Source organism: Pyrgilauda ruficollis, unplaced genomic scaffold (assembly GCF_017590135.1).
Source record: "Pyrgilauda ruficollis isolate IOZ18807 unplaced genomic scaffold, ASM1759013v1 scaffold3, whole genome shotgun sequence".
In the NCBI taxonomy this organism is placed as follows: domain Eukaryota; kingdom Metazoa; phylum Chordata; class Aves; order Passeriformes; family Passeridae; genus Pyrgilauda; species Pyrgilauda ruficollis.
Genome location: NW_024524377.1, coordinates 23,441,114 through 23,468,902, shown reverse-complemented (window position 1 = coordinate 23,468,902; position 27,789 = coordinate 23,441,114). Strand labels below are relative to the sequence as shown.

General features: G+C 47.1%; 1 protein-coding gene across 4 annotated transcripts in view; it reads right to left on the bottom strand.

Moving 5' to 3' along the window:
• The window catches only part of NRP2 (neuropilin 2), an 89,125-nt gene that overhangs the window by 21,057 nt on the left and 40,279 nt on the right, over positions 1-27,789 (bottom strand). For all 4 annotated transcript variants that reach the window (XM_041472814.1, XM_041472815.1, XM_041472816.1 and 1 more), the window contains exons 8-14: positions 22,359-22,503; positions 21,712-22,061; positions 20,427-20,571; positions 16,544-16,660; positions 13,837-13,989; positions 4,068-4,330; positions 1,828-1,924 (exon numbers count right to left, since the gene is read on the bottom strand). In XM_041472814.1, the coding sequence (XP_041328748.1) occupies positions 1,828-1,924; positions 4,068-4,330; positions 13,837-13,989; positions 16,544-16,660; positions 20,427-20,571; positions 21,712-22,061; positions 22,359-22,503 (1,270 nt within the window). The remainder of the gene's footprint in view (positions 1-1,827; positions 1,925-4,067; positions 4,331-13,836; positions 13,990-16,543; positions 16,661-20,426; positions 20,572-21,711; positions 22,062-22,358; positions 22,504-27,789) is intronic.

The window sequence follows — 27,789 nt, the reverse complement described above, 5'->3', positions numbered from 1 at the left end:
AGATTACTTCTGCATTATGCCTGTGAGTCACAGAAGCAGACTCTGGCTCTACTGAGTGCTATGAAATCATCACTTGGGTTCAAAATGCAAATGACACATTTGTCAAAGGAAAAAAATTATTGTGACTTATTAGCATTCTTTCATGCTAAAAAGGAATCAGATTACTTCCAAGGATTATATTTGAAAAAAACAGTAGCCTGTGCTGGAGTCAGCTATTCTCATGGCTCTGAAAGAAAGAGAGCAGCATAGTATTGCTACTATTTCATTATTATTTTGGTGAAACTGGAAATGACCCCTAAGTTATGTTAAAGTTTGCAGTAGGAACCCTTTGCTGGAAATTATCTGAGACAAACAATCCTTATGGGTTTTATGATCCACATTCAACTTCCTAGACTGGGTAAATTTGTGTAGCAGTTAGGTGTGGTTTTTGGGCTGACAATGCTTGAAACTTCATAATTTATTAATGCTTTTATTTTTGAAATATTAAGCTTTAGATTCATGAGGCCCAAGATACAATAAGACTGGAGCTAGGTGAATTGCTGAGCTCCAAAGAAGTTAGATAGGAAATACTATTAGTGTTAATCATGGGTCTTGCTTCTCTTTAATGCCATAGAAGGCAAGAGATTAAAACACCACTGTCAAGCCTTAAATACCGGGAATTTGACATCTGAAGTATTAGCTCCTTTGACAGATGGGAGACCAGCAGAGTTCAAAGCATCAAAGAAACGGGGACTGACGGTGCTTAAGAGCCTCTCTGGGCCAGTCTTAGTCCTCTGTTTTATTATCAGTGCTGGTTTCTGCACCATCTTTACCCTCACCTGCCCACATAGCGGGGCAAGCAATGTAAGCAGCTCTTCCCAAGCATGGTTTGTCTGGTGCTTCCTCCCCTGAGAAACACCCTTTGGGAAAGAGTGTTCGTCCTGCTTGGGTTAGAAGGCACTGGGATCTTCCCTGGGTGGGGGTGAGGAGAGCAGCTTCACTGAATGGGACCTTTCAAAGCCCAAAAGGGAGAGAGGCTCTTCTCCGCTTTTTCCATTGCTTCAGGATGGGTCAGACACTTCCTAGTGAAACATATGCTTCTCCCAGGTCATGCACAAGAGCAGGACCTCGCTGCTCTGGGCAGCTCTCAGCTCTAATTAAACACTGCTGGTCCCATGCTCAACTGGGATACCTCTAAATACACACCCAAGCAAGATGACAGCCAGAGCCATCAGTGTGACTGCATGGATATGCCAGCTAGAGGAAAAGTGCAGGGCAATGGCTCCACCTGCAAACTGCTGAAACACACTTTTTTGCTCCTTTTTTTTCCCCGAAGTCCTTTCTGTTTTTACCTGGCTTTTGGCCTGGTTTGGGAAATTGTGAATTCTAGGGCAAAATTTTCTTTTGTTATTCTGTTAACATTGCTGTAAAACCTCTCTGCAGTTATTTTTTTTCTTACTAGAGAAGACTCCTTTTGAACTCGTTGGCCCCTCTAAGTGTGTAATACTGACTGACAGCTGGCTTCTTTTGTTCAGCACTTTCCTTTTATATCTGGTGTATGTCCTTATCACATAGAATAGTCCTCAGTAACCCTCAGCTGCTCTTTCAGCTTTGCGTGGCAGAGACATGTGCTTCCTCCTCCTCACACCAACGCAGGCAGAGCCCCTGTCCCCCAGAGGCTGAGTCGCCCTCGTTTCTTTCATGGGCAATCAAAGTCCCAGCTGAGATCCAGAAACTCCTGGTAACTCAGCCAGGGGAGGTGTGGCCCACTGCCAGCCTGCAAGCCAAAGCTCTCCAGCCTGAGCTGCCCCCTCCCTCCCTGCCCCCACGGCGGGACGCAGCACGTACCCATGCAGTTCTCCAGCGGGATGTCAGTGCCTAGCCGGATGTCATCCAGGGCCAGCTCTCCCGAGTGGCCATTGCGGATAAATCCCTCAAACACGATCTGTGGGAAATCGGGACAGAAATGTCAAAGCTAAGTTGGGTGCTTCCCAGCTTAGAGCCACCTACAGAGAGTGGCTGCTGCTCCCAAAGGAAAGGGTGGAAATTGCTCTGGGCTTTCACTGCAGACCTGTGGATCACCTGACACTAGTGCTGCTTCCTTGCCCTGCCTCTGCCAGCCCTTTCCCAGGGAAAGCTGCTGTGCATGGACAGCTTCAACAGAGAGATCTTTGACTGGCCTGGCAGCTCTTGGCTTGCAATTTTTTCAGTTAAATGCCTCTCATAAGGAATAAAGACTCAGTGAACCCCCACTAGCCCTTGCACAGATGGTGCAAGTGGCATAACTCTGAGTTACTGCAGCAGCAGCTTTGGCCGTAGTATTAACTGAGCTATGGCCACAAAAAGGAAGGGAAGGACACAAAATGCACAGCTACATTTAACTGTAAAGTGCTGTTCCCATCAACATTGCACAAGAAGTATTGAAATGTCAGAGGAGAAGGGTCAGCTTATTCCTACTTAATCACAAGCAAAATATATTTACAAAAATAAGTAGAGTCGTTAGCTCTAAGAACTGCTGAGTGGAGACACTTGCAATATTTACATAATGACGCCACTATTCAGCATGCTGGTATATTCACGTTTAGCACACTAAGTAGTCAGCCAGTGCCCATCATTCTTATCTGTAGGCATATTGTGTTTTCTGGTATTTTATTAAAAAGCCAAATCCATACAAACAAACTAGTCAGACAGCTCCAGTGCAAAGGTTTTACTTTGTATCCCCCTGCCTACTCTGAAGGCATTGGAATAGGCTGCCAAATGAAAGGCTGGAATCACCATTCCTGGAAGTATTCAAAAGGCATGTGGATGTGGCACTTGTGGATACAGTTTAGTGCTGCACATGATGATGCTGGGTTAATGGTTGGACTTGATGATCCTGGTGGCCTTTTCCAGCCCTAGTATTCTAGAATTCTAGATACTAGAATTCTAGAATTCTAAGGGTCCAAATAATTTCCTATGGCTATGTTCTTCACAAACCTCCTCTCCCCTTATTAGGCGCCCTCTTTCACCTAAGGTGCCTGGGATCCATGCCTGCCTGCAAGGACACCTCCCTGAAGGGCTGGGCATCTGACTGCACCGGCAATGGAATGTCTGGGCTGTGGGTCTCAAGCTCAGGCCATCAACCCACGTGGGAGGCAGCAGCTTGGAGAGGTCAGTGGCCTGACAGCAGCAGCTCCCTGGGTCAGGGTCAGGGCTGGGAGCTGGCTGGAGCAAGGCTCCCCACCAGGGTGGTCACTAAAGTGCTGCCTCAGTCCTGGGAGTCCATATTTCCTTGTGCCTTGGAGGGTGCTGGATGCTGTGCTGATGCTCATTAACAAGTGACAACAGAAGCACTGTCTCCCTGGCAAATGGCACGCTGCCCGGAAGGGACAACCATGCCAAAGACACTCCTGGAAGCAGCAGCCTCTCCACGGGGTGCTGGTACAGCTGTGCCAGAGGGGCTTAGGTGACTGTGGCAAGGCAGCACAGTTCCCTTCCTCCCTCCAGTTCATCCCTTCTCTTCCACTGATCTCTGAGAGTGGAACAGGGCCATGATCCCACAGCCCTGCACCCAGCCCTCTGATCTAGGCTAAAGTATTAGAGAAGAGGATCCACAAACAAGCCTGCATTTCCTCTTCCTTCTCCTGTGCCAACACTTGCAGCTGAGGCTGGGGAATGGCTATTTGCTGCCCACCCTTAGGAGCTGGCTGTGCTTCCTCCCAGCTTTCCACTTCTCCTGGCTGCTGGGTTTGCCCCCTGGAGCTGCACATCTGCCTCTGGTCAGATTATCTGATGACCTTCACTTGGAGGGGGAAGAAATTCACAAAACAAAATGAAGGAAAAAAAAAAAGAAGAAAAAGGGGAGAATATTTGCAAAATGGGAGATCTGAGGAATATGAAAGGCAACAGGCTGAACAAAGGCTCAAGTCTGGCAGAAGACAGGCACTCTCAGAATAACAAACAGTGTAGCTTAGTTACTATGGTAACTTGAGAAACACAATGAAAACAGCCACATTTCCCAATGATGAATGGGCCTGGGCTCTGAAACACTGAAATCAAGATGCTGGAGAAGTCTACGTGGTCCAGCACACCTTCTGCAAGCATCTTACCCGGTACTCCATGTCGTAGCTTGGCAAAATGATGCGGCCTTCCCTCCACTCCTCGCCTTGGTCCTCCATGATGACCCACAGTGCCTTGTGCTCCTGGCTGGCTTCCCGCCAGACCCGCAGCATCACCCCATTGCTGCCCCATGCCTGGTACTGGAAAACCATGCAGACAGCACTCTGGGGCAAATAGATGGTGGGGCTGATGAGCCGGGCTCGCTGGCCTTCCCGCCTTCCGCTGCTTTGCAGTTGCAGGTAATTCTTGACATCTGTTCAGAGAGAAAAACACCATTCTATTATTTCCGCAGCCACTGGCAACAAGTGTCTCACCTACTGCCAAGTGGCTTTGGCAGTGCTGCATGGCAGTGCAGCCCCATGCCTGCAAAAGTGGGGTCTCACACCAGCACCCTTTGTGCTCATCCAGCTGTGCCACTGCTGTACCCTGTGCAGCCTAGGCAGGGCATCAAGTTGCACACTTCCCTCACCAGCCACCACCCTCTCCCTGGGTAGGAGACCAACACCAGAAAGTGGTTAAGAAAAAGACTGACATAATTAAAAGAAGTTAAAAAGCTGGAGCAAGTTATTGTCAGATGAAGTGATGCCATGATAATTGCATTTGCAGGGGATATGTGTGTTTATTCTACTGGGAGCTTCCTCAGTGAACAAGCCTGAGGTGGGTTTTTCTAAACACCACTGCTGAAAACTCATCTTGTTTTGAGGATACACACAACAAAATGAAAGTCTGGCTCTCAGTTTTTCTGTAATGCAGCAAAACAGCCTCTAAAGCACAGCACCAAGGAAGGACATGGACCCAATGCATGAAGCATGCATAGGTGACAACTGGGTGGCTGCAAACTTGAAGGTAGCTGAAATACATACAACAGAGGATTCACTTGCTCTAATATTACATTTAAATTGTGCCACATTTTTTGTCAGTCCTCAGGGAGGAGAGATTTGATACACTTGATATCCCGGAGAAGTTCAAGGCTGAGGCTGGAACTGGAGATATTCGATCTGAATACCAATAGCAGCAAAAGCACATGGATACAAATCCCGAGGCACACCTGACTTTGTCTGGAATCAGTGGTTTCCAGCCCTCTCTGATGAAAAGGCTCCTCAAGGAGTTTCCCATTTGCAACTTAGATGTCTGAAGTCCCTTAGCACAGACTGAAAGCCAAGTATGTAGCTGAAATGATCTTTACCTGTCCCTCCATCATGACCAATGTCAGGACAGGGTCCCTTGGGTCGCTCCAGCTGCAGAGCAAGGTGACCCAGACAGGCCAGCTACAAATATTGCTAGATTTTGCATTTTACTCAACAGAGGGATGTGCACACTTGCTGTTGCTACACAGTGGGCAAGTGCCACTGGTGCTTCATGCCAGCATGTGCCAGCCCAGGCACAAGAGGATTATCTCTGCCTCAGAACTACACTGAAGGGTTTGTTAGTTCCTTCCCCCACATCTTAGCCTGCTTTGCCTGATGGGCCAAGCTCTGAGCAGCAGCTTGGCCCTGCCTGCCCTGCTCCCCCTGGGCTTCAGTGCCCACAACAGTGGCAAGAGCAGCGCCTGTACTCAGAACGTTTGCAAAGTGCACTCAAAACACCTCCAAAACTTTAACCAGAGAGACTGAACTTGGAATCCATGGAAAGATAGGTCCCAACAGAAAACAGCAGCTGACATCACTGCTGCTCAGCAGTCAGGTGACATTACAGCCCAAGGGAGATCTATCAACAGTGCTGGCCCTGCTGCAAGATTGTCAGTGCCAGCGAGCAGGAACCAACCACTGTGAGCTACGCAGCCTTCTAAAATAAATTTAGGACAAGATAACAGGAATATTTGCCATCATTCTTCTCCTACCATGTGTGATCAAAGTACTTCAAAAGCATATCCACTCCTATGAACTTTCACTGATTTTGCTGTATGAAGACAAATCTGTTCCCAACTGGCCACATAAAGAAACAGCGACATTTTAGCAAAATTTTCAGCACCTATGAAATGTCCCTGGGCCTCTTGGCACTTTATGCCAACAAACAGTAGCAGAAAAAAAGGATGAAAGTGTGTTTGCCCACTCCTGCTTGAGTGAATCACTTGAAAAAGTACCATGCCGTTTTCTAATGGAGGAGTGTTCTTGTGATTTACCTCAGAGTGGTAGTAGTGGAGGAGGAGATGTGGGAGATAAACAAGTGGAGGAATTAAAAAAAAGAACAAGCTGTACTCCATGCCTAAGGAGTGATAAGGCATAATAAGTCATCAAGGTCTCCTGAATTAAAATCCTCTTTTTGTAATTCACTACAAGCCTCTTCAAATAAAAAAGCAGCAACAAGAAAAGAACAGCAGCAACAAACAAGGGAGCAAATCAGACTGCAGTCATACACTTATCTCACAGCTGAAATGGTCTCACAGGCAAATCTTAAATAAAAGCACTAGCCAGGTTCAAGAATGATCAAATCCAGATTTCAGGACCAAATTCAGGACCAGCCTTTGGTGCCAGTATCTAAGCAGCCTAAGTGCAGGGTTTTGAGGCATCCTTCATCTACCCATAGCCCACAGCTGACTCGAGGGGACTGACTATTCTAATTGTGCAGCTGGACACCTCCCATTATCCACACCAGAAGCCAGTGGTATCCAGTGTGGCTGCCTTGCCACTCCAGCAGAAGAGCCTGTGTGCCCCTGAGTCACATCCCTCCTGCCAGGATTGACACTGACCTTCTGTTTGTTCCCGTTCCTATCAAACTGTGAAATCAAAGAAACTCTTTAACTGCAGCCAAAACTAATGCTCCCCTCAGCAACCCAGGATCTTTCAGACACTTGGGAACCCTCCATCTCCTGCCCAATTCTTGCTGGGGCCCGGAGATCTCTCCAGGACCTACTGTCAGTCCCGAGGGCTGCAAGGAGGCTCAGTCTTTGGGTGGTGATTCCAGTTGCTCCCCTGCAAATAGCAGTGGATTTGGGCACCATGCACTCTTGCTCCTGGTACCAGTACCAGTTTCTGGGGTGGAAAGCCAAGTGCAGGCAGGCATGACTTTCTATGTCATTTGAAGATGAAATGGCTGGATCACTCTAATGGCTAGTTGGACCTTTGGAAAAGCCCTACAAATTTGCTGAGACTGACTGAATAAGGGCACTGTGGAGCTAATTGTTGGAACAGCATGTGGAAGCCTGGTGGTTCCAGTAGTCACTGTGTTTGATACAGTAAATGGAAGCCTTTGGCACAGAAAGCATCTGAAAGGCTGATTTCCCCTGTTAAAACACTTGAAGGGAGCTTTGCAATGATGAGCTGATCAATTCTTCCAGGATCAGAAATGCATTTTAATCTCTTTCCCAGAACTTTGGTTTGCAGTCTCTGTTCCTAACACGATAGCTACATCCTCCACAGAACTGGCACTGCTAGTTCAAAGCACCGGCTCAAAAAAGGCAGGAAAACCCACTCAGGCATTTTACTTCTGTTTTGCAACTGATGCTACGGCATAAATCTCATGGACGATTTATGGGATCATCTGGATGTAAGGGAGCCAGTAATGTGAACATGGAACCACCCCAGCCAGATGATGGCAGAGCCCCTTGTGTGTGCATGGCAGTGAGTCCTGGATAAATCACCAGCTGGGCTCTGCAAACCAACCATCTGGGCAACGTGGTTTTCTCTTGGCACACCTGCTCCCTCCTGCTAGGAAGCCATCTGAGAGGACATTAAGGGCAATGGGGGATGAAGCCTCACAGTTTGGGTCAGACTGCAAGCACAAACCACAGCAGCCTCCCCTCTGCAAGGTCAGCCTGCCTTGTGCTTGTGTCCTGCACATCTCACACTGTCCCTCAAGGAAAGCACCTTCCCTCATGGATCTCAGCAGCACATCTGGAGGTGTTCCAGCAAAACCTGTTGGGCAGCATGTACACAAGCAATTATTGACATTTCAGATTCCCTCTGCTTTTCCCCCTCACTGGATATTGTTGAGTTACAGCTGCTGCTGCTCCTGTGGAGGAACCACATGAATTGCCTTCACTTACATCCCTCCAAAGGTCACTGCACTCTCTTTTGTTGCACGGTGTGCTTCAGCTGGCAGCACTGCAGCCCAGTGACAGCCACCTCTTGTCTGTCAAATCCCAGAGGTGACCACACTGCTGTGGGCACTGTCTGCTGCTTGCACAGCCCCAAATGCCACCCCAACCACACTGTGTCATGGCCAAGTGGACATCCCAGTGAGGCAAGATCCTGCTGTTCTTCTGGGGCATGTGAGGTGGAAGCTGCATCAACTCTTGCCATTCCTGGGGAGCAGATCAGCTCAGATGCTGTCTTGACTGCAGGGTGGTCTGGTAGCAAGGGAATGGCAGCTGCATGAATATGCAGATTGAAATTGGATAGTTATCATATTTTTAAATTTTTTGGCAAATCATGCAAATTCACCTCAAAAGGCTGCCACTATCATTTCATGACAGGCCTCTCCTCAATGACAGACTTTCATTTAGGATGGGAAGTCAATCCTCCATAAATCTAATATTTATATTAACTAGATCACTGCATCTGCTGGAAAATCCCCTCAATTTTGATTATGTGTTAATTAGCCTGCCAAGTCCTTGCCATTTCAGTCTCTAAATCAGCCCATCAAAAGGCATAAAACCCCACACATACCCAGAACCAGGCTCTTAGCCTGCTCTCAGGAGCCTTTCTAATGGACCCACCATTACATCCTCTCAATTAAGCCTCACACCCTCAACAGCACAGTGCAACTGGGAGTCCTATTACCTCCCCCAGGGAGGGCACCGTGTCCCTGACAAATCAAATGCCAATTAGAGCCTGATATTTATGCTAGTGAGCTGCCAGCCATCAAAACTTGTCCTTTGGCAGCGTGGTGGGCACCCTGGCTGGCCGTGCATGAAAGGTGTGCACAGCCCCACCAGCGCAGCGTCTGTGCCTGCACGGCTGCAGGCCTGAGCAGGCTGGTGCTGCACTGCACAGGCTGCATGCACTCGCTCTGCCCAGCCCTGCTCTGTGACCCATTGCTGCGAAGCCATGGGGTGGTGCACGTGCTAAGGATTGAGAGACGGTGTCTTGCTTTGCAGAGAGCATTCCAGCCTGCTTTTTAAAGCAGGAATGTAACTGGTGTTTGGGTCTAAAAAGCAACTGAGGCAAGCAGTGAGCCCCAGAGAAATGGTTTCTTCTCCTCTGCCTCCAGCCCAGCCCAAGCAAGCAGGAGCTTTGCTGGAACAGACCATGGCCATACCTCCTTCTCTCATGAAAGACACTGTGGGCACATGGACAGCCAGAGCCTGGCCCTAGCCTGCAGCCAGGCAACTCATGCAGAACAGCTGATGCTCAGCAAAACTCTTGTGATGGGGGTGCTGGGGTGTCCCAGCTCTGCCATGCTGTGGGCAGCCAGGGCATGAAGGACTTTCTAGCATTTGCTGTCCTTACTGTGCAAATGAGAGTCAGGAGAGACACGTACAGCTTTGCTGAGAGGCAATCTGCACCACACATGAGGGGAGCGAAGAGAGACAGAGATGGATATATGGTCTCCTTCCCACAGTGTGCAGCTGCTCACTCATTGCACAGAAATGCTTGACTTCCATACCACCCCACATGTAAAACTCCTTCCTACTTCAAAGGACACAGGATTGACCCTTGAGGTCAAAATGTGTCCCCAAGGCATAAACCCTGAGACTCTCATGAGAGTAAGTGCAGACCCACTTCAGTTCAGCCCTGCCCTGTTAACACCATGAAAACCTTTCTGCTGGTTTGGACACAGTAGAATCAAGGCCTTCAGGCAGCAGTTCTCATGGATTGCAGGAAAAATATGAAACTTTCCCTTTTAAAGACCCCATGGGAAAAACACAGGAATGGTAAGGGGTCACCATCAGCTTAAAAACAGCTTAACATTTGTTTCTCTTAAAAAATAAGCTCTTACGAAACTTCAGAGCTCTATAAACACTCCTCTGCTAAAAACACTTTGAAACAAATAAACCTTTCCCTGCAGTGCCTGCAACCCAAATGAGCAGCATTCCTGACCCTCAAAGCCAGCAAGGCCGTGGCCCACAAGAGAAGCTCTCAGTGGGTTTTTGCAGCCCAGCCCAAGAGCTGTGTGGTCAGGAGAGATGCAGGGTTAAAAGTGGTTCCTTTTCTGTGCACACGTACAGCTGCCAACATCCGAACAACACGGGGTTCACGATGCTGCCAGGGCTCTGACCCTGATGCTGTGTTCACCTGAAGGAGAAGCAGTACATGGAAAAGCTGCAGGTCCCACAGTTCTCTTCTAGAACCACAAGGTATTTGCTTAAGCACTGCAAGAAAAGGGAAGGGGGGAAAATGCGCAAAACACAGAGATTCCAGCTCTTCAGTACTGGCTTATTAGTGTAGCATCACTGAGAGCAATACAATCACATCGACCAGCTAAGGATACAACCCAGGATCTTTAGACCCTTCAGGATCAAGATCCCAGTGAAATTCAAAGATGGTGAAAAGTTGAGGTGCCCAAGTTATTAACCCAGATTTATTTTCAGGTCTTAAGACCTTTATCTTGACACCAACGGCATGCTGCCATTGCGTGCAGCAGGAGGGGGGATGAAATCTCATTGAAACCTGAACTTGTTGCTCCGCAAATCTTGCTAGGTGCAGCTAAGGGGAATCTTCCTACAGATGGGAAGCATCTGAAAGTCCATAGAGGGAAAAATCCTGACAATCTCTTATGGGGGCATGGAAAAGGGAGCCAATGGTATTTTCTAGGCTTGCAAAGGGCAGGTAGCAGTTGGAACCATGCTGGGCTTCTGCTGAGCTGGGCACTTTGGGTCCACTTTCACCAATGAGGTCCCCAGACATGTAATGGGAGCCTGCAGGAGAGGACGTGGAGTTAATCCATGGTGCGAAGAGCCCAAGGAACACAGGGCTAAAAAAAGAAATGCAGAGCTGCCTGAAAGAGTATCTTGGAAATAAAAATAGTGGAATGAGAGCAGTGGGTGTCTTGTCAGTCTTGAGAAGTTCTCCGTGCCAAAGACAAGGAAGAATTGCATGCAGCGCATAAAATGAAATTGGGAGATATCTGAGGAATTCAGGCCTGTCTCTCAGCAGACTTTTCTAATCAAGTGCCTCACAGAGGATATTTCACCATGGTCATTTCCTTTCCTCTCTCTTATGCAGACTGAGCCAGGGCTCTTCCTTTCATTATTATTTTTTCCTTTTTAATTTTAATTTTTGTTTTGTAATTTTCAAAAGAAGTAAAAACACATTCCACATAGCTCTTAAAGGCACAGCACACTTTCGTGCTACTGTGGAGCAGCCATGGCCTCTAGCCTGGGCCAGCACCTTTAAATCAGAGCAAATTGGGTTCCAGAAGCCGTGAGTTCTCCTTAACTTTTGCCCTGCCTCTAACCAAGCACAGCTGCTCTCCTTCACCCAACTGCTCACCCCAGGGTGGGGAATTCACAAGTAAGGACCACCCTGAACAACAGCTTTTCATTCCTTGCTCCCTGGAGTCTGAGCGTGAATTTTCTAACTAGAAACACAGTGCTGGAGGGAGCACGAGGGAAGGGCAGGGGAAGAATGGGGGAGTGTGAACCAAACAATGCTTTGATTCTGTCCCCACCAAGAAGCTGGCATTGCCTCTTTTTCATGTCTCTCCAGTTGCCTTTAAAAGCTCCTTGGGGAGGAAAAAAGCAAATAGTTGCTTCTTTTTGTGTCACATCTTCCTAATTTCTAAGAGCAGGACCAAAGTGAGGCATAGCAGTGATGCCCTTGAATTCCAGCTCCTCTGCAGCCCTGTGCTGTGGGGGCAAGGCAGCAGATGCCCACAGGTTCCAGGATGGCACACCCTTGCCTGAACCAGCCAGGAGGTAGAATCATGGCAGTACCAATGCTGATCCCTCAGCCTGTGCTGGTGTTTGCTGCTGGCTTCCCCCACTGCTATGGGTAAGTCACTCCAGCCCCCTGAAGCACCATCTCCTCCTCCTCCCCTGCCTACACAGCCCGTGACCTGCAGGGCAGTGCTGGAGTTCCTGCCTGCACGCCCTCAGTGCTTCAGTGCCAGACTCTGCACAGCACCCTAGGGGAGAGCTCTCCACACTGGCAAAAAAACAGACCACTGAACTCAGTAGGATGACATTCCCCAGCTGTGAAACTGTGCAATTCATAACTGAGAAAAAGGAGAAAGAGCAGAAGAAGGGTAAAAACCAGGACTGCATGATGCTCTCTAAGGCAGCACCAGCCTCTCCTGTGCTACAACAGGATCTTCTAAGAAACTATGGTCAACTAATTGTAGAGGGACTCAGGGGAAAGGAAATGAAATGAAAAATTGAGTCTGAGTTATAAAAATAAGTAATTTTTATCCTACTTGCAGGAGACTTATATTAATTAAACATTATTACAGTGAATGAGATGGGGAGGGTTATTAAGTCTGGGGCTGGCTGTAAGTGTTCTCTCCTGTTGCCTGAGGCTCCACTGAGCTCCAGATATTAATCTTCTGAAGCACTCAAATGCTGAAGAGATAAACACTTGAAATATGAAAATATTTTTCTCCATAGCAGACACTGTATCCCTATGTCACGCCAAAGAACTTTTCAGATGTCCATATGGGCTGCACTTACAGCATTACCGTGTCTCTTTCTTAGAAAAAAGCTAAGCACCTCAGGAGATGAAGAGAGAAATGATGTGTGCGTTTGTGTGGGGGTGATTTGTGTGTGGAGATGTAGCAGATTCTCCTCTTCCCATATGTTTCTGGAATACATATTTTCCTCTTTAGCACTGCCTACCAGGTGTTGGCTGCACGGCTTTCCAACTGGCTGGCGGCACTGCCAATCTGGCCAGCGACTCTGCCAGGTGGCTAACAGGTTCTCCTGAATGTTTGCATTCTGAGACTCAACCTTACCCAGGGGAGCGCGAGGAGGGGCCCACATCATGCGCAGCTCCCTGGGCACGGGACTCTCAGACACTGGAATCACCAGGCATCAGGGCAGAGCCCAGGACAGGTAAGATCAGCCAGCTCGCCTGCAGGAGCCTTGACTTTCACAAGCAATGACTGAGTGAAGCGGTGCTACGGTGACACAGCCTACTGTTATAAGGAAATTGGCAAATGTTCTGCGTGCCAACCGTGCCACAAAGTCAATGAGGGATAAGGAAAGCACACTAGTCCTGGCGTGAGTTCCAAGATGTGAAGCTGAAGAACTTGATCTATCAACTGCATTGCCAGAGGCAGGCTCCCTTGCAACCCATGCCAGCACATCTCAGTGAGGTCCTCCATAAATTAGGCTCTGTCACAGTCATGCAAATCTTCTGCTTCCAAAGCACGAAGAGAAAAAGAGCAAAAGTCAGACAGCAAGAAGCTGGCATTTCCAGCATTCTTAGGGCTTAGCTCATCCTTCACTTGGAGGAGACTGAAATCCAGCCCCTGCAAACCCAGAGTGCAGAGTAGCTGAAGACTATAGGCAATCTGAGTAACATATGGGAGAGGAAGAAATGCATTCTGGGGAAAAAGCACTGGATCCTACAGAGGACATTTGGATCAGGATGTGGAACAAAGCCTGGGCTAGCCTTCACAGTCCCATGGGATTCAAAGCCCAGCATCTGATTCAAGGCTATCTCAAGAGGACAGTTAATATAATTCAGTGCCAGTGGTCACAGTCCTATAAATAAGTCATGAACCATACAGTAAAGCATCTGAAAGTTTCCATAAAAGAAGTTCAGCTCTGCACAGCCATTGCAACTCATGATAGCTGTGCAATAATCATTCATACTGCTCATGTGGAGAAAGCCCCATCAGCTCTCTCTTCCCTTCTCTGGTTGGTATTAGTCATCTTACCAGGCACAGTGTCAGGGCTTGGTTCAGAGTTGCCAGTCCAGGTGCCTGTAGGCTGAAAAGACCATGTATAGCCAGTTGCCAAGTCGTGTGACCAACCACAAAGGTCTTCAGGAAGATCAAAATTGCAGTTGAAGTTCGCAGGGAGTTGGAAATCTTACAAAAAGGAACAGAAGAAAATAAAGTCAGATTAAAAAATGACCTACCCATGAAGGGTTGCTATTAAAAAACAACCCAAAACTAAAATAGCTGGCAAGCCATCAAAACTGAAGAAAGCATGAAATCTCACTCACACTGATGCTTTTAACCTATCTCACATTTCCTCAGCTCCAAGGATCAGCCTTAAGTTCTGCATCATCAAAATGTTCACACCATGTCCTGTGGCTAAGCCACCAAACTAAGCAAATATAAAAGCAAGAACCAAAAGCTTCCAGACTCTAATCAGCACCTTCTCTTCCTCCCCTAGAGTGGTCAATATTAAATGCCTTTTTAAATGTCAAGGAAGAGTCCTTCCTGAGTGCCCCATGATCAGAAGTTCCTGCCTGGCTCCAAAAGGAGAATCTCAAGTGCTCCAGAAACCCAGCTCCTGAGTGACAGACCTAGCCACTTGCACCAGACGGGAGCTGTCTGTTATCCTGGAGAGCTGTCACTCACTGCTTCCTACCTTCTCGTGGAAATGTTACGAAGGAAAATGTGGGGCCACCATGAGCTCAAGCTTTTGGATTCTGAGTGAAAGAAGCCAGCCTCTATTTCTAGCTCTGCTATGGACTCACCACATGGTCGTTGGGCGAGTCCTTTAACTTTCCATCTTGAAACAGGAGCAGAGTTAATTCCCCTGCGACAACAGCTTTGAAAGCTCTGGAGAGCTCTTCTGCAGGCTGTGGGCAGGCGGGCACATGCCAGGGGCTGCATGTGGCAGTGAGGCAGCTGCTGGCTCCTTTGGTTGAGGGAATCAGTCATGTGACATGGAGGCTGCAGAAATGGGCTGAATCCATACCAAGCACTCAGCGGACATGCACGTCTGAGCCTAATTATAGGCCAGGATTTTCCTGAGCAAAGAGGAAGTTTTAAATCACAGTGCCCACAAAGTGAGCGATAGCCAGAAGGAGGTGAGTGACTCAAGTGATAGGCATCAGGAGAACTTCACTGCAAGGGGCAGCAGGCTTTTTTTACATGCTCCCACTCCAAAATAAAACAATGTGGAACATGGATCCTTTTATTCCAATCTAATCTCATACCCTGGAGAGCAGCATTGTTTCTGTTTGGCTGTCATAAATCTGATTGTCCAGAGAAACACACTCATTGTTTTATGGAGTATGAGAATGAAAATTGTTGCTAAATCTGAGGGAAGCTGACAGGGAGGCTGGTTCCACGCTCCACGGCATACTCTGCTTGCTCTCTTGCCCTGGATTGCACCCAGGAATTGTGTTCTTGCAGAGATTGTTACTTGCCTAAATTTCCTCTCAGCACTTTCCCAAGTGCCTCAATGATTGCAGGGTTGCACAGGCTTACCACTAAGGCAAAGCAATGAGAATCAGGCCCTTTGAGCTCCTTCTGCAACTTACATTTCTAGAGCTAAAGTACAGCAGAATCCCCATGGGAGGTGTGAAAGAGCCAATTAATGTTCTTTTATAAATTTATTTATTTTAAAACCCATTAATTTTTTTATCTGGGACTGAAAGCTGAAGTGACAGAGGTCCTAGGAGATATCTCAGAGGATAGTTTTTCTTTGTGAGATTCTTGTTGAAGTCCTCTTGTACATGTTCCAGTGCAGAGGCCCAGGCTCTGCTGTTGCACCCAGGGTAATGCATTTCCTGAACATTGCACTGTACAACTAACCTTGCACAGCTCTGTCAAGCCCTCTCCTCTTCATCTGGACATTTTACAACCTTTAGAAGCTCACATCCCCCTTGCAAGAAGCAGAAGAATATGAAGTCTGCTTTTACAGATAGGGATTTGAGGCAGAGAAGATTAGCCCTCCCCCAGCACTGGCTCTTAACAAGAACAGCACGGAGTCTAAACTAACATTCAGCTTCTTCCATCCTCAGAAGTAGTCAAGTGCTACAGTTACCAAACCATCTCACATACATCTGACAGCCATCTACGACTGGGTAGATGAAATCCTACGTGGAGTTAGTGTTCCACTCTCTACTGCCCACACAAGGAGCCCAGACTGTCCTCTTAAATTTTAAGTGGCTGATATTAGGGAACATGATCCTTAAGCAGGTAAATGTTCAGGACATCAGTCTTCGATACATATTGTGATTTACTTCCACAGTTGTGACTTCTGCAAAAGGAGCCCTACATACCAGGCAGTCTGAATCACCTTCTGAGTTTATGATTTCCAGCCAAGAGGTGATCTGGAATGGAGATGGTTCCAAACAGGGCACTAAATGAGTTTCTTCAGGTCATGTAAGGAAGCTGGGAGACCAGCTTTTCATCTCTTGTACCCCAGGGACCGAATTAGTTGCTATCTCTTGCTCTTCCATCCTTCCTTGATAGAACTTATCAGATTTTGGCAGATTTGTTTATGGGTTGGTTTCGGGTTTTTTTTTCTTTTTTTTTTTAATCCTGGCCTATCACTAATGATATTACTGTAAGCTTTCCAGGAATCAGCCCCATGTATTGGCGCTAATGGGAAGATAAGAGTATTTTCCTAGCTCTTAACCCATCAGTTATTGAGATAAAGATGTGCTGCTCTGATACATACCCTCCTCTTCTCCACAGCTGTCACCACAGTCGGTTGCTTCTGCATCAGTTGGGTAGGGAGTGGTGGTCTCTTCACTCTTCAAAGTGGGCACCAGTGTCTCTGCAGTGGGCCTGACATCTGAAAAAAATGGAGTAGAGAAGCTGTTTGCAACAGACAGAACAAGAAGCCCAGGTAGTAGAAACAAGGCAAAAATATTTTTCTTAATGTTCTTATAATTGCAGGAAGAGATAGAACAAGTATGCCATGAGATTTCCACATGCTACAAATGTCAGCATGGTTTGAACTTCAACTGAACTGTCTTTCCATATGGGAGTTCTATGCATGTGGAGTTCCCACTGAACAAGCCCCTTCTCTAGACATACACACTACTTTTTCTCTTAATTTTTTAATCTACAATCTACATGGGTAGCTGGAAATCCACTTAGCTGTCAATACTGGCTAAGTGAGATCACAGGCAGAACATCTTTTTCTTTCATAAAGGCATATGACACACTGAAAAAACACACACAACATTCCCACCAATTGTGCCAATTTATAAAACAAGTCACTCAAACCCACAAATGATGTAACCGCAAACGGACCCAGAGGATCCCCTAGTGAGCTCTGGCTCACTGCAGAAAGCATCTGGTTTCACACTCCAGCCTCCTGACTTCGCTTTCAAAGGGTCTCTGTCCAATTTCCCTTTCTCTAACGTGGCCCATGTGTAACAACCTCCAAGCAGGTGTCAGGGGAAATTTAAGCAAGAAAGGGAAGGATATTAACATCAACAGTAAATGACATTAGGTTCCAGCAAACTCTCCTTTTATGGGTGCATTAAGTGGAGTACAGCAGACTTGATTCTTTCCACTTTTAGAAAGAGGCAGCTTTGCTCAGTTATGTGTGATTGCGTTTCTTTGTCGGCACCCTTCAGGATATCTTTTAATAAAGCCAGAAGCAGGAGGAAATGGCTAAATACATTGAATATTTTCCATAGGCTCCTTTATGCCCTTTTATTTTCCTGTTATTAAGCATGTTGTACATAAAATCTCTGGGCTTTTTTACCTTTTTTTGTTTTGTTTTTTTTTTTTTTCCTTCCCAATGGCTGTCTTTTGTTCAGGATAAAATACCAAATAGCCTCAAAGTCTTTTAATTTGTAAGTTCAAATTTGTTACAACCCCATAAAACTCCAAATGCAACCAAGAAGCAAATTGCAAGCAGCCAGGCACAGAAAAATGTCATAAAAAAAAAAGAAAAAGAAAAAAAAAAGCAGCAGGTGAAAGCAACATATCGAAAGCTGGAACTTATTTAGAGCCGGTACATTTTTTTAGGTTGTTGTTCCTGTATATCAAGATTTATAGCTGAAATGTGACAATGTGGAAGGACCTTGAAAGCAAGTCCCATATGGGACACAGATGCTGGGCGGATGTAAATCAACAGTGTTTCATTGCCCTGGACTAGCTGCAGAAATATATCTTGAAAAATCAGTTACCATGGTAGAGCTGCAACACGATGGTTACAAGAGATAATGAAAATAACAGGCAGGACAGCATCATGTGTGAAATGGAAAGTGAAAAAGAGAGGCCTTGCTTGCTCGCTTTCTCACTCCTGCCTGGCCCTGCAAGTGTCTGTTCAACTGGTGGTAACTGCTAATCAAAATGCAAAGTCACTGAGCAATTGAAACCAGATGTTTGGAACTTCAAAGCATAGAAACCCAGCTGCTAGTGAACATTCATCATTCTCCACTCTTCAGAGGAAAAATTTTGGCAGGTCTTTGAAAGAAGCCAATTGCTGACTGCCTGCTTCCCAATTTTTGAGTTAGTAGCCAGCTAGTTTGCGAGCCCAGTTGCGGCTGTTAGCTGTTTAACTCAGTAATTAAGATGCTTGCTGCTGATAAGAAATAGAAACACCTGGGCAGGATGAACACGGGCTTAGACCCTCTCTTGAAAATATTTTAAATCATCTTGTTTTAATCCATTTCTTAATCTTGTTCCCAAGCAAGCGCAATTGCCTGGGTTTTTGCAGCCACTTTTGTAACACGCCTCGGTCTTCCCAGCAAAGGAGGGCCCTTTCTGGGGATTGTCAAGGCCTGCTGCATGTAGCCAGCCTGGATTATGCATGCAGATAATGCCATAGGCTATCTCTGCTCCCCAGGTTGCATCAGGGATATAAGTGCTTTTTTATAACGTGGTGAATCCACAAGATTACAAGCCCTGCTCTGATTACAAAGCTGAATGCCTGTAGATTAATAAAGCTAGGGATATTTATGACCTGGCAGTTGAGTTTTAAACATTACAATGTGCAAATTATTACCCCGACTGGGAAATGACCATAAAGCACCTCGCCTGGAAAAAACATGTGCTGTTGCTACTGATATTGAAAATGAGCATGGACACACATGTAAAAGAAAATTTGGGCCAAAAATAGCACAAGGCGTTGAAGATGACAAACCCCTCATTCTCTAAGCTGGAGGAGTGCAGTGGGAGGGCTGGCATGCACATGGCTGGAGGAGTGCAGTGGAAGGGCTGGCATGCACATGGCTGTGTGACTGCCTCCCTGTATGGCAGTGATGCAGTACTTTGATGCACCATCCAGCAGTCATCTGCAGAGATCAGGAAGCTGGAGACTTCTGGGAGCTGCAGGAAGCAGCAATGTGGGAGCTGACCACTTCTGCACAAAGCCCTCGGCTCCTGCTTCTTGCACCTGCTTCTCCCACAACATCCTAAGATGTCGTAAAATTTAAATTAAGATCTAATCCGATTTAAAGTTTAGATCACTTACAATGGATTGCCAGTCCAGGGGGATATTACCATTCACTTCAGAAGTGAAAAATTATCATTATTAATAGTGTGTACATGTGTTGTGTGATTTGCTGTTAAGTGTTTGCAATGCGTCTTGCAGCATGTCACAGGAGGAAATGCTAGTAAAGGCTGCGCAAGAGGGTAAAAAAAGCACTGTGTCTTTCAAGCTTCCTAGAATGGGAATTCTTACAAGAAAATGCCTTCTACAGATGTGTTTATAAAATGGAAATCATACCTCTTTATCACTGACATCTGGACTCCAGACTCATATGTAAGCAGATTATTAAAAATAAAAGATTAAAAAAGAGGATAACTAGCCGCTGGCACTGTAAAGTTAGCATCAGACCAAATGAGCCTTTGGGTGCATTTTTTGCGTTTGGGGATGAGCCTGTGGAGAAATCAATCACCCCTGAACCTCAGAGAGTCAGAGGCACAACCTCTACTGATCCCAGTAAGTGTGTGAAGTCAGTTTTCAACTCTGTATTAAAATGGTGGCTGAAAGGCATATCACGTGGAAAAACAGGTGGGTAAAAGTGAACAGGTTTCCTGGGATCCTACAAACATTCCTAGGGATGTTTGTAGAGATGTCATAGTGTTAACTTCCTAACCTTGTCTGCAAAAAGTTTTCGACACTGAGTTCACTGAGAGAGGGACTGCTGTTTTTACAACAAAGCCTTGTTGTGGCAGCTCAGGATATGAAGTATTGGTCACTGCAACTTTGCTTCTCCTCCTACTTTTTGTCTTATTATTTGGACTAAAAAGTCCAAATGTCCTGTAACATGAGAGGCTGTGAAAGACTGCACAATGTCCAGGTAAAAGATCTGAAAGGAGAGTGAAGGGAGTTGAGGACAAATTCTGCATGGGGCTCTGTGTGAAAGCTTGGAGTCCCAACATTGCTGCTACATCCTGCATCAAGACCAGTTCTTCTCAAGGTGGAAATAAAAAGGTGGGGCCAAGCCACCATACAGGTGCTGCCTTCATGGCTGCAGTCTCCCTGCCACAGCATGGCCGAGGTAGGACAGCAGGAAATAACCTGAAGTTTGCACCTTGCTGGTTTCGTGCCTGGCCCCAGAGCAGCCGGTGGGCAGAGGTGTAGGGGTTCCTACCTGTCCAGTCACAGCCCAGCACCTCCAGGCGCATTCCTATTCCTGCTGGGGACCACCTCTCTGGGTGCACTCGGACGTACTGGGCAGGAACAGGGTCAAACCTCCGGACTTCAGGGATGTCATAGTGGATGTTGCCTTCAAAAAGCTACAGAGAGAAAGAGAGAGAAAAAGCAAGAGATGTGTGCCTTGTGAGCATTTCACATGCTCTCAACCAGACTTGATATTTTGGCCACAGTATGTAGCCACAGTCTGAAGTAGTTTAGCTGCCAGACCCCAGGTCACTGAGCCCAGCTGAGCAAAAATTGGGCTGTTCCTTCTCGGTTTCAAGAGGACCAGCCAGGCTAGTTCTAAGAAACTTGCACAATCTCTCCTGGCCTCTGCTCAGAATCCAGGGGTTAGATTCTGATCCAAGCCATGCAGGGGAAGCCTAGGGAATATCCACTAACTTCACATATAAACGAGATCAGATTTGTCCTTTGGTAAATAAAGAAGCTACTGCATGTTCTTGGGTGGTGTAAATGGTTGGTTTTCCTCACAGTCCAAGTACTGCTGTTTTTCAGCTTACATGAACAAACTAAAGTCTGTGGGGAATAAAGAGAGGGCTATAGATAGCATCAGCCCTCATTCAAAGGATCAGGAAAAATTAAAACTTACCCAAATTTTAGGCAGAGGAGTATGCATAAAAACACAAACAGGCAGTAACAGATAATTTATTTATTCCTCAAGCCCCCTGCCACTCCCATAGCACTAAGCAGAAAGATTATGGGGAACTCCAATGATAAAGAAAAAATATGGGGAATTTCAGGGTCACACCAGTGTGGCAAAGGGACTTCAGATACAGAAAATTTCCTAAAGAGAAGCTGTGATTCATCTTCCTCTTTCAGAGGTGCACACCACAACAGCCACACCTTTCCCTTTAAAATATGTAATTAGTTCATGTAAAACATAATTGTTTTACACAAAACATAATAAAACACACCATCTTTTGGACTCTGATCTGCAGGAGCTGGGAGAAGCAGAGGTGATGTCCACATCCCCATGCCTGGTTCACAATAGAAAATGAAAAGAAATTGCCATCCCTGGGGAAAGGTGGAACTTATGGCCACTAGTATGTGGCCAGATTTGGAGCAGCGCCAAGGGACACAACCTGGGATTTCATGGTGACAACCCCAAGCTCCTAAGGTCTCTGTGGGAGTGGACAGACAACTTCCCAAGAGCTCCTTAAGGCAGACTGAAGCTAGTCAGAAAAGTATCCTGTTTCGCAGCTGCTCCAGGCAGTGCCTACCTTGGCTTGCATTGTTTTGGGGTCCTGGATGAAGTCCCAGTCCTTTCCATTCATGCTGTAGGCCACCTTAAACTTCTTCACAAAGGAACGGGACTCAGTGGTGGTCACACTGTCCCCTCCACGAGCCCCCTGAATAATGACGCCTTTGATGTTCTTTGGGATGCCAAGGTCCACCTGCAGCCACTCCTCCCCAGGCTGGGCTTGGGGCACACGGGGAAACCAGCCCGAGCGGCTGCTCACCAGGCGGGCCATGCTGGGAGACCAGTCATAGCCTCTGATGGAAGAGGCAGAGATCTGTGAGTCAGGAATGAGGCCAGAAAGCATTCCCAGCAAGTTGGAGCAGGGTGAATCTGCAGGGAAGGAAAGGCCATGAACAGTCAGGGTAACTGAAGGGAAGTGCCCATGGTTCTCCTTACAGCATTAAGCTCTGGACACTAAACCAACACCAAAGGGCATTTCCCGCTCCCTCCAGCAGCTGGAGTCCTGTCCCTCCAAGAATTTCCCTTGCGTTGGATGCCTCCATGCTAGTCACAGTGTCATCATTCCCACCGCAAGCAGCCATGAAGTGGCAAGGGACAGCACCCCAGGACAGGCTGTTGGAGGGACAGAGAGGAGCACTGAAGCCAGGGCAAGGAGAAGACCCTCACCAGTGATGCGGCAGCCATACAGCTCCAGCCTCAGGGCAATGCCATTGTGCCAGGTCTGGGGACGGATGCGCACGAAGCGTGTGAGCACTGGGCTGTGGATCTTGTTGAGAACCACCTCTGTGGCATCCTCATTGGCCTGAAATGTCTGCAAGGGAAGGGAGACACAAATTTACATTTGCATACACTGTTACATCCTCACTAGATAAGCAGTTAAAATAATCTCAGCAGGGAAAACCAAGGAAAGGCTTTCTGGTCAGGGCCAGCCTCCAACCAGGGCAAGCACCAAGAGGCCAGCAGGGACATGTGAGCCACTGTCAGGACAGCATGGTGGACAGACTCACCTACCAGGCAGGAGGGCCAGGAGCTTTCTGCCTGGCTGCCTCTCACAGCGCTTTGAGGCACCTCAGACTATCAGGCCTCAGCTGCTTCAAACTTGCCCCCAGACCTAGATCTGCTCCAGCACAAATGAAAAGATGCCCCCAAACAAGCTGACATCCTGATGCATCCTTACACTGAGCTCCACCGGGAAACATCACGTCCAAGCAGTGTGTGGGCAGGAAGGATGACCTCTGCCTGGGGTGACAAGCTGCTGCCTCAGCCAGCCCCTTGCCTTTGCCTCTCCCATGCACATGCAACCTGCCACATGGAGACAGCTTTTCGGGAGTTTATGATCCCACATGTTATGAAAAGGCTGCTGCCTTACCAGATGGCCATAATCAATAACTACCAGATGGATGTTAGATCCACCTCTTCTGCCCATTTGTTTTTAATAGGCTGGACAAGGACTGGATACATGTGTTTCTATTTTAGGCTGCAAAGCCATAGTGGGAAAGAAAAGGGGGGAAAGAGGAAATACCCAAGGGCAGGATAATTTTCAACCCTTTCTCCGCCTCAGCATAAAGCACTAGAGATCACTGACCAAGGCTGCAGGCATTGCCTGCTTTCACTCCAAGCACTTCAGGATAGGGCTAGACTATCCTCCCATCTCAGTTAGGAACCACATCCACACTGAGATGCTGGCTGGGTTCTTCTGCAAGCTCCCACCATGTGTATGTGTACTAAGCACAAGAGTTCCCAGTAAGTTTATCTCAGGAAAGCAGGAGAGTGTAATCTCTGGCACCAGTCTCCTGTGGGAGGCAAGAGGCAAACAACTGAGGACAGAAGAAGGGGTGAGGCAGTATCTTGGCCCCTTGCCTTGAATAGCAGCATTTTGTGAGCCTCCTGTGGCTCTAGGCTTGCAGATGGCACGTTACTTCTCTTCTCCCAGGATCCAGCACAGCAGGGTGTGCAGAGGGTGTTTACAGGGCTGTTCACAGCACCCCAGCTAGCTCTGGGCTGCCCCTGCACATCGCAATCCACTCCTTCAGGGCAGGGAGCAGCCACCCCACAGAGGGAATCAGTTGCAAATCTGGCTGGTAATTGGGATGAGGGGTTGATGTGAACTTGAGCAGAAATGCTAATCTAGAGAATATATATCATGCTGATACCGTTTAGCAACACAGCATGGTTTATGTGTTTTTAATATCCTATTTTATCCTGTCTGACCTCACTTCCCATCCTTTTCCTTGCTCAGCAGACACCAAATACCCTTTTTTTCCAGCAGGAGGGCTATAAGAAGAGTGGTTACTGTGAAACACTCTCCTGGCATATGTGTGTGTGTGCATGTGTGTGCGTGTCTTGTAAACCTGCGGGCACAGACACACAGACAAACAATTTAAAAGGATATATTTCCACTCCACAGCAGAGCCTTCAGCTTTATGCCAACACAGAAACTGAAACACAACACCTTATCTCTGAACCTAACACCGGAGGACAGGAAATGTTTATCTGAGCCAGTGCAACTATTTTAGCATAAGGAGCAGCATGTCAGGTCAGACCAAAGGTCCCTCTGTCCCAGAGGATGGCTCCTAATGGTGGCCCCAGCAGATGTGCAAGGGCAGCAAGTCCAGTCTTCTCCTGGCAACCTCTATTTGCTTCCCATTATCAGCAGTGTGAAGACTCCATGAGCCAAAGGTTGCATATGGACCAGCATGTTTAACAGTCACTGACAAGGTTTGCTGCTCTTTTTGATTTAACACGTTTCAAGTTTTGTTCTTTTTTAGCTCACTTCACACATACGAGCATCAGGGGCCAGAATCCAAATTTACACCAGCATAATTTGTTGCTGACTTCTGCACAGTCAAGCTTGACAGAAAGCAGAAGCAGGACTGAGCCCAAAAACTTTATCACTACTATAAGCATCACTGAAAACATCTCTTAGACGACCTTGGTCTTAACTACTTGCTTCCAAGAAGAGCAATTTCAATTCTGCTTTAGATTAAGAAATCAGCAACTTACTCAGGCTAGATCACATTCAACAAGCTATGAACTCTGAATCTGGGCCATGACACTCCAGACTGCCAACTTGTGAGGGCAGAATTGGCACCTGACTTCCAGCTCTGCTATCAGCTGCACTGGTAGGGTCTGTTCCCTTGAACCTCGCTTCCGAACAGCCCCAGCTGATCACGGCGAGTCATTGCTTCGCACCCTGTTCAGCATAACACAAAGGGGCCACTTTCAGAGGGCATGTGCTTGGTGCTGTTAGACACCTGAGGTATTCCCACATGCCCGCTCTTTCAGCCTCCTTCCCAAGTGGAAATGCATTGGGAGCCTGCAGGTCCTGATGCTGTTGACCAGGGTCTGACCCTGTCTGGTTTCCCTGTACTGAAAATCCTGACCCTAGAGCCCCAGCACACTGTGGAGAGAGGCCCATTGACTTCAACAGGCTCTACATCCTGCCTCAAATTAGCACTCACAGCATAGGAAGAACTAGCAAGAAAATGTGTGAAATTGGGAGTGCCAAGAAAGCAAAGATTTCTTCCCTCTCTACCAAAATAGAACATTGCTATTCCTCCCGTCCTATCTGCTTCCCATCCCACTCAGCACATATTTTGAGCCAAGTCTTCGAATGGTGTAAATCAACATATCACCATCGAAGTATAAGAAGTCACAGTAATTTACACCAGCAGAAAAAAAATACCTGGCTGTGATCTAGGGAGATAGATAGATAAATAGATATACACTCAGCAGAGAGCACACATGCCTATGCACATGAACACACACTGAAGGGTGATGGAGCCAGAAGACTAATGGGAAAACCATTAACAAATTAAAAGGACCTTCCAAGAAACAGTCAAGGGAACTCTCACTGCTGCATCAAAGAGCTGCCCGTCTTCTCATACACTGTATGTTTACTTCTGTTTTAGTCCAGACAGCAGGTCTGCATGTGAAATTAAATTGATAATCAATGAGAGCTGACCTGCTTAATTAATTTGCTGCAGAAAGCAAGTGGTAAGGGAGAGGCTGTAAAAGTAGGGGACATGATGTCTAGGCTAGAGGAGGACTGCGAAAGTTTTCCGTGTGCACACACATGCAAGCTCCACAGCGGCATTTACAATTTGCATTTCTGACATGTTGGAACCATCATAGGGTGATAGAGGGGATTGCTGAAGCTACATTAGTTCCAGTGGATATTGGAATTGTGCCATTGGCAGTTTGGAGGGAAGGAGATGAAGGACAGGGAGACAAAAAGTGCCATGAAGTTGAAGAGGCAGTGAGTCAGGGAGGGGGTAAGAAGTAACCTCTCTCCTGCTTTATTTATTATGCTGCTTGGCCACTATGCAATTTCTTGGGGTGCTGAAGAAAGTGGCTGAGGGAGGAAGAGCAGAAGGCCAAGGATGGCAGCAGCCCTGCCGTCATCCATACGTATGTGTCTCTTTGGACCCACTAGATTTACTGCAGGATTATGTTACTTCTGTGGAGACAGAGCTCTGGAACAGAGCATGCTAACAGGATTAGGGCTTCAGGATTTAGACAGAGAAGCATGAAGGAGAAAAGTAGGGGAGATTATTTTCCTTGTCAGATAGGGAAGGCATAAAATGGGGCATGTTTGATGGTGGGAGGATTCTGGCTCAAGTGGAGGGTGGATAGTTCTGGATTTATTAAATCCAGGAACAAGGAGTTAAAAGAAAAATGATACTTGGCAACACTTAACAAAGCACTGTGTCTGGGCAAGGCACAGTGTGCTCGGCTGGGCTTGCCAGCTCCGTGTCTTTGAGAGGCTCCACTCAGATTTGGGAGTCATCAGGGATGCGAGGAGTGGTACTGTGTTAGCCTGCAAAGGAGATAGCGGGCCCAGAAATACAAAGCTGCAGCCTTGCTAGGAAATCCAGGGCTGTAATTCTCCCCAGGTACTGCACCAAGGGTGAATGCACAAGTCTGCCTTTGGCAAAGCCTGATGTCTTTGTCCTGCCTGTGAAAGCAGCAGAAGCAGGCTGGGACCTGGATGTTTCTGGGCAAATCCTCTGCACCATGATGTCTCTGCGCAGAAACACTTGTGGCCGTCTGGCTCACGGTGCCAGCTTTTCCTTAGTTTTCCAGATAAAAAAGCCACAGGACTGAAAGCTTTGCTCTCCTTCCTCAGGTGAGTAAATACAGGAGACCTAAGAACTGAAAAGACAGAGGAACACTCCTAAAGGAAGGCACAGGGGTCTCCAAAGAGTCATCCTCAATATTCACTGCCAGAACCAAAAACCTCTGATGTTCCCAGCTCCAATGAACAGCTGAGATACTGCTCCTTGCAGCAATTCAATCTTTGTGCAGCTGCCACCTGAAATGCCACTCAGGAAAGGTAACTAATAACAAGCATAATACCATCAAAATGAGTAAGAAATGAAAAATGCACATCAGCTGGATCTTGCTGCCATTTCTCATCCATTGACTTCTACAGATTCTGAAAACAAATGTTTCAGTTGCATTTTACACACAGAGCAATGGAGGCAGTAAGAGCAGCACTCATCATGGCCCAAACCCACTCCAAATCCTGAAATCCATCCCATCCCCAGTCCCTTGTCACACTAGATGATTCCTGTGAGCTCATCTCCGCAGTTATTAAGATGGAGCGGCTCACACCACACAGGAGCTGGAACCTGAGATGTTACAAAGAAGGAAGCGGATGAGAATGGATGAGAACTTGGTTTTCTGATAAAATCCTCATAGTTGAGCCTTTCCAAAGAAAATTAACAAAAATAAAAGGTCAAATCCTGCCAGGTGAAGAAAATTGCCAAAAACAAAAGGTCAGATCCTGCCAGGTGCTCTTTTCCTTCCTTGGGTTCAAGAAGAGTTGTTTTCTAAAGACATTTCCAAACCATTAGATAAGATCTCGGCACTCACACCAGGAAGATGTGGATGATGATGCCTGGAAGATAACCTCAGGGGCCATCGGCCTGGCCTCAGGTCACAGGAGGTGGACGAAACAGGGAGGGCAAGAGCCAGACCAGCTTTTCTGCAGCCGGGCTGGTTTGGCCCTGTCCCCCGGCAGGGGCACGCTGGCGAGGATGGCACGTGCTGGTGGCCATTCTCCTCCCTGTCTCCTCCCAGGAGCACACAGGAA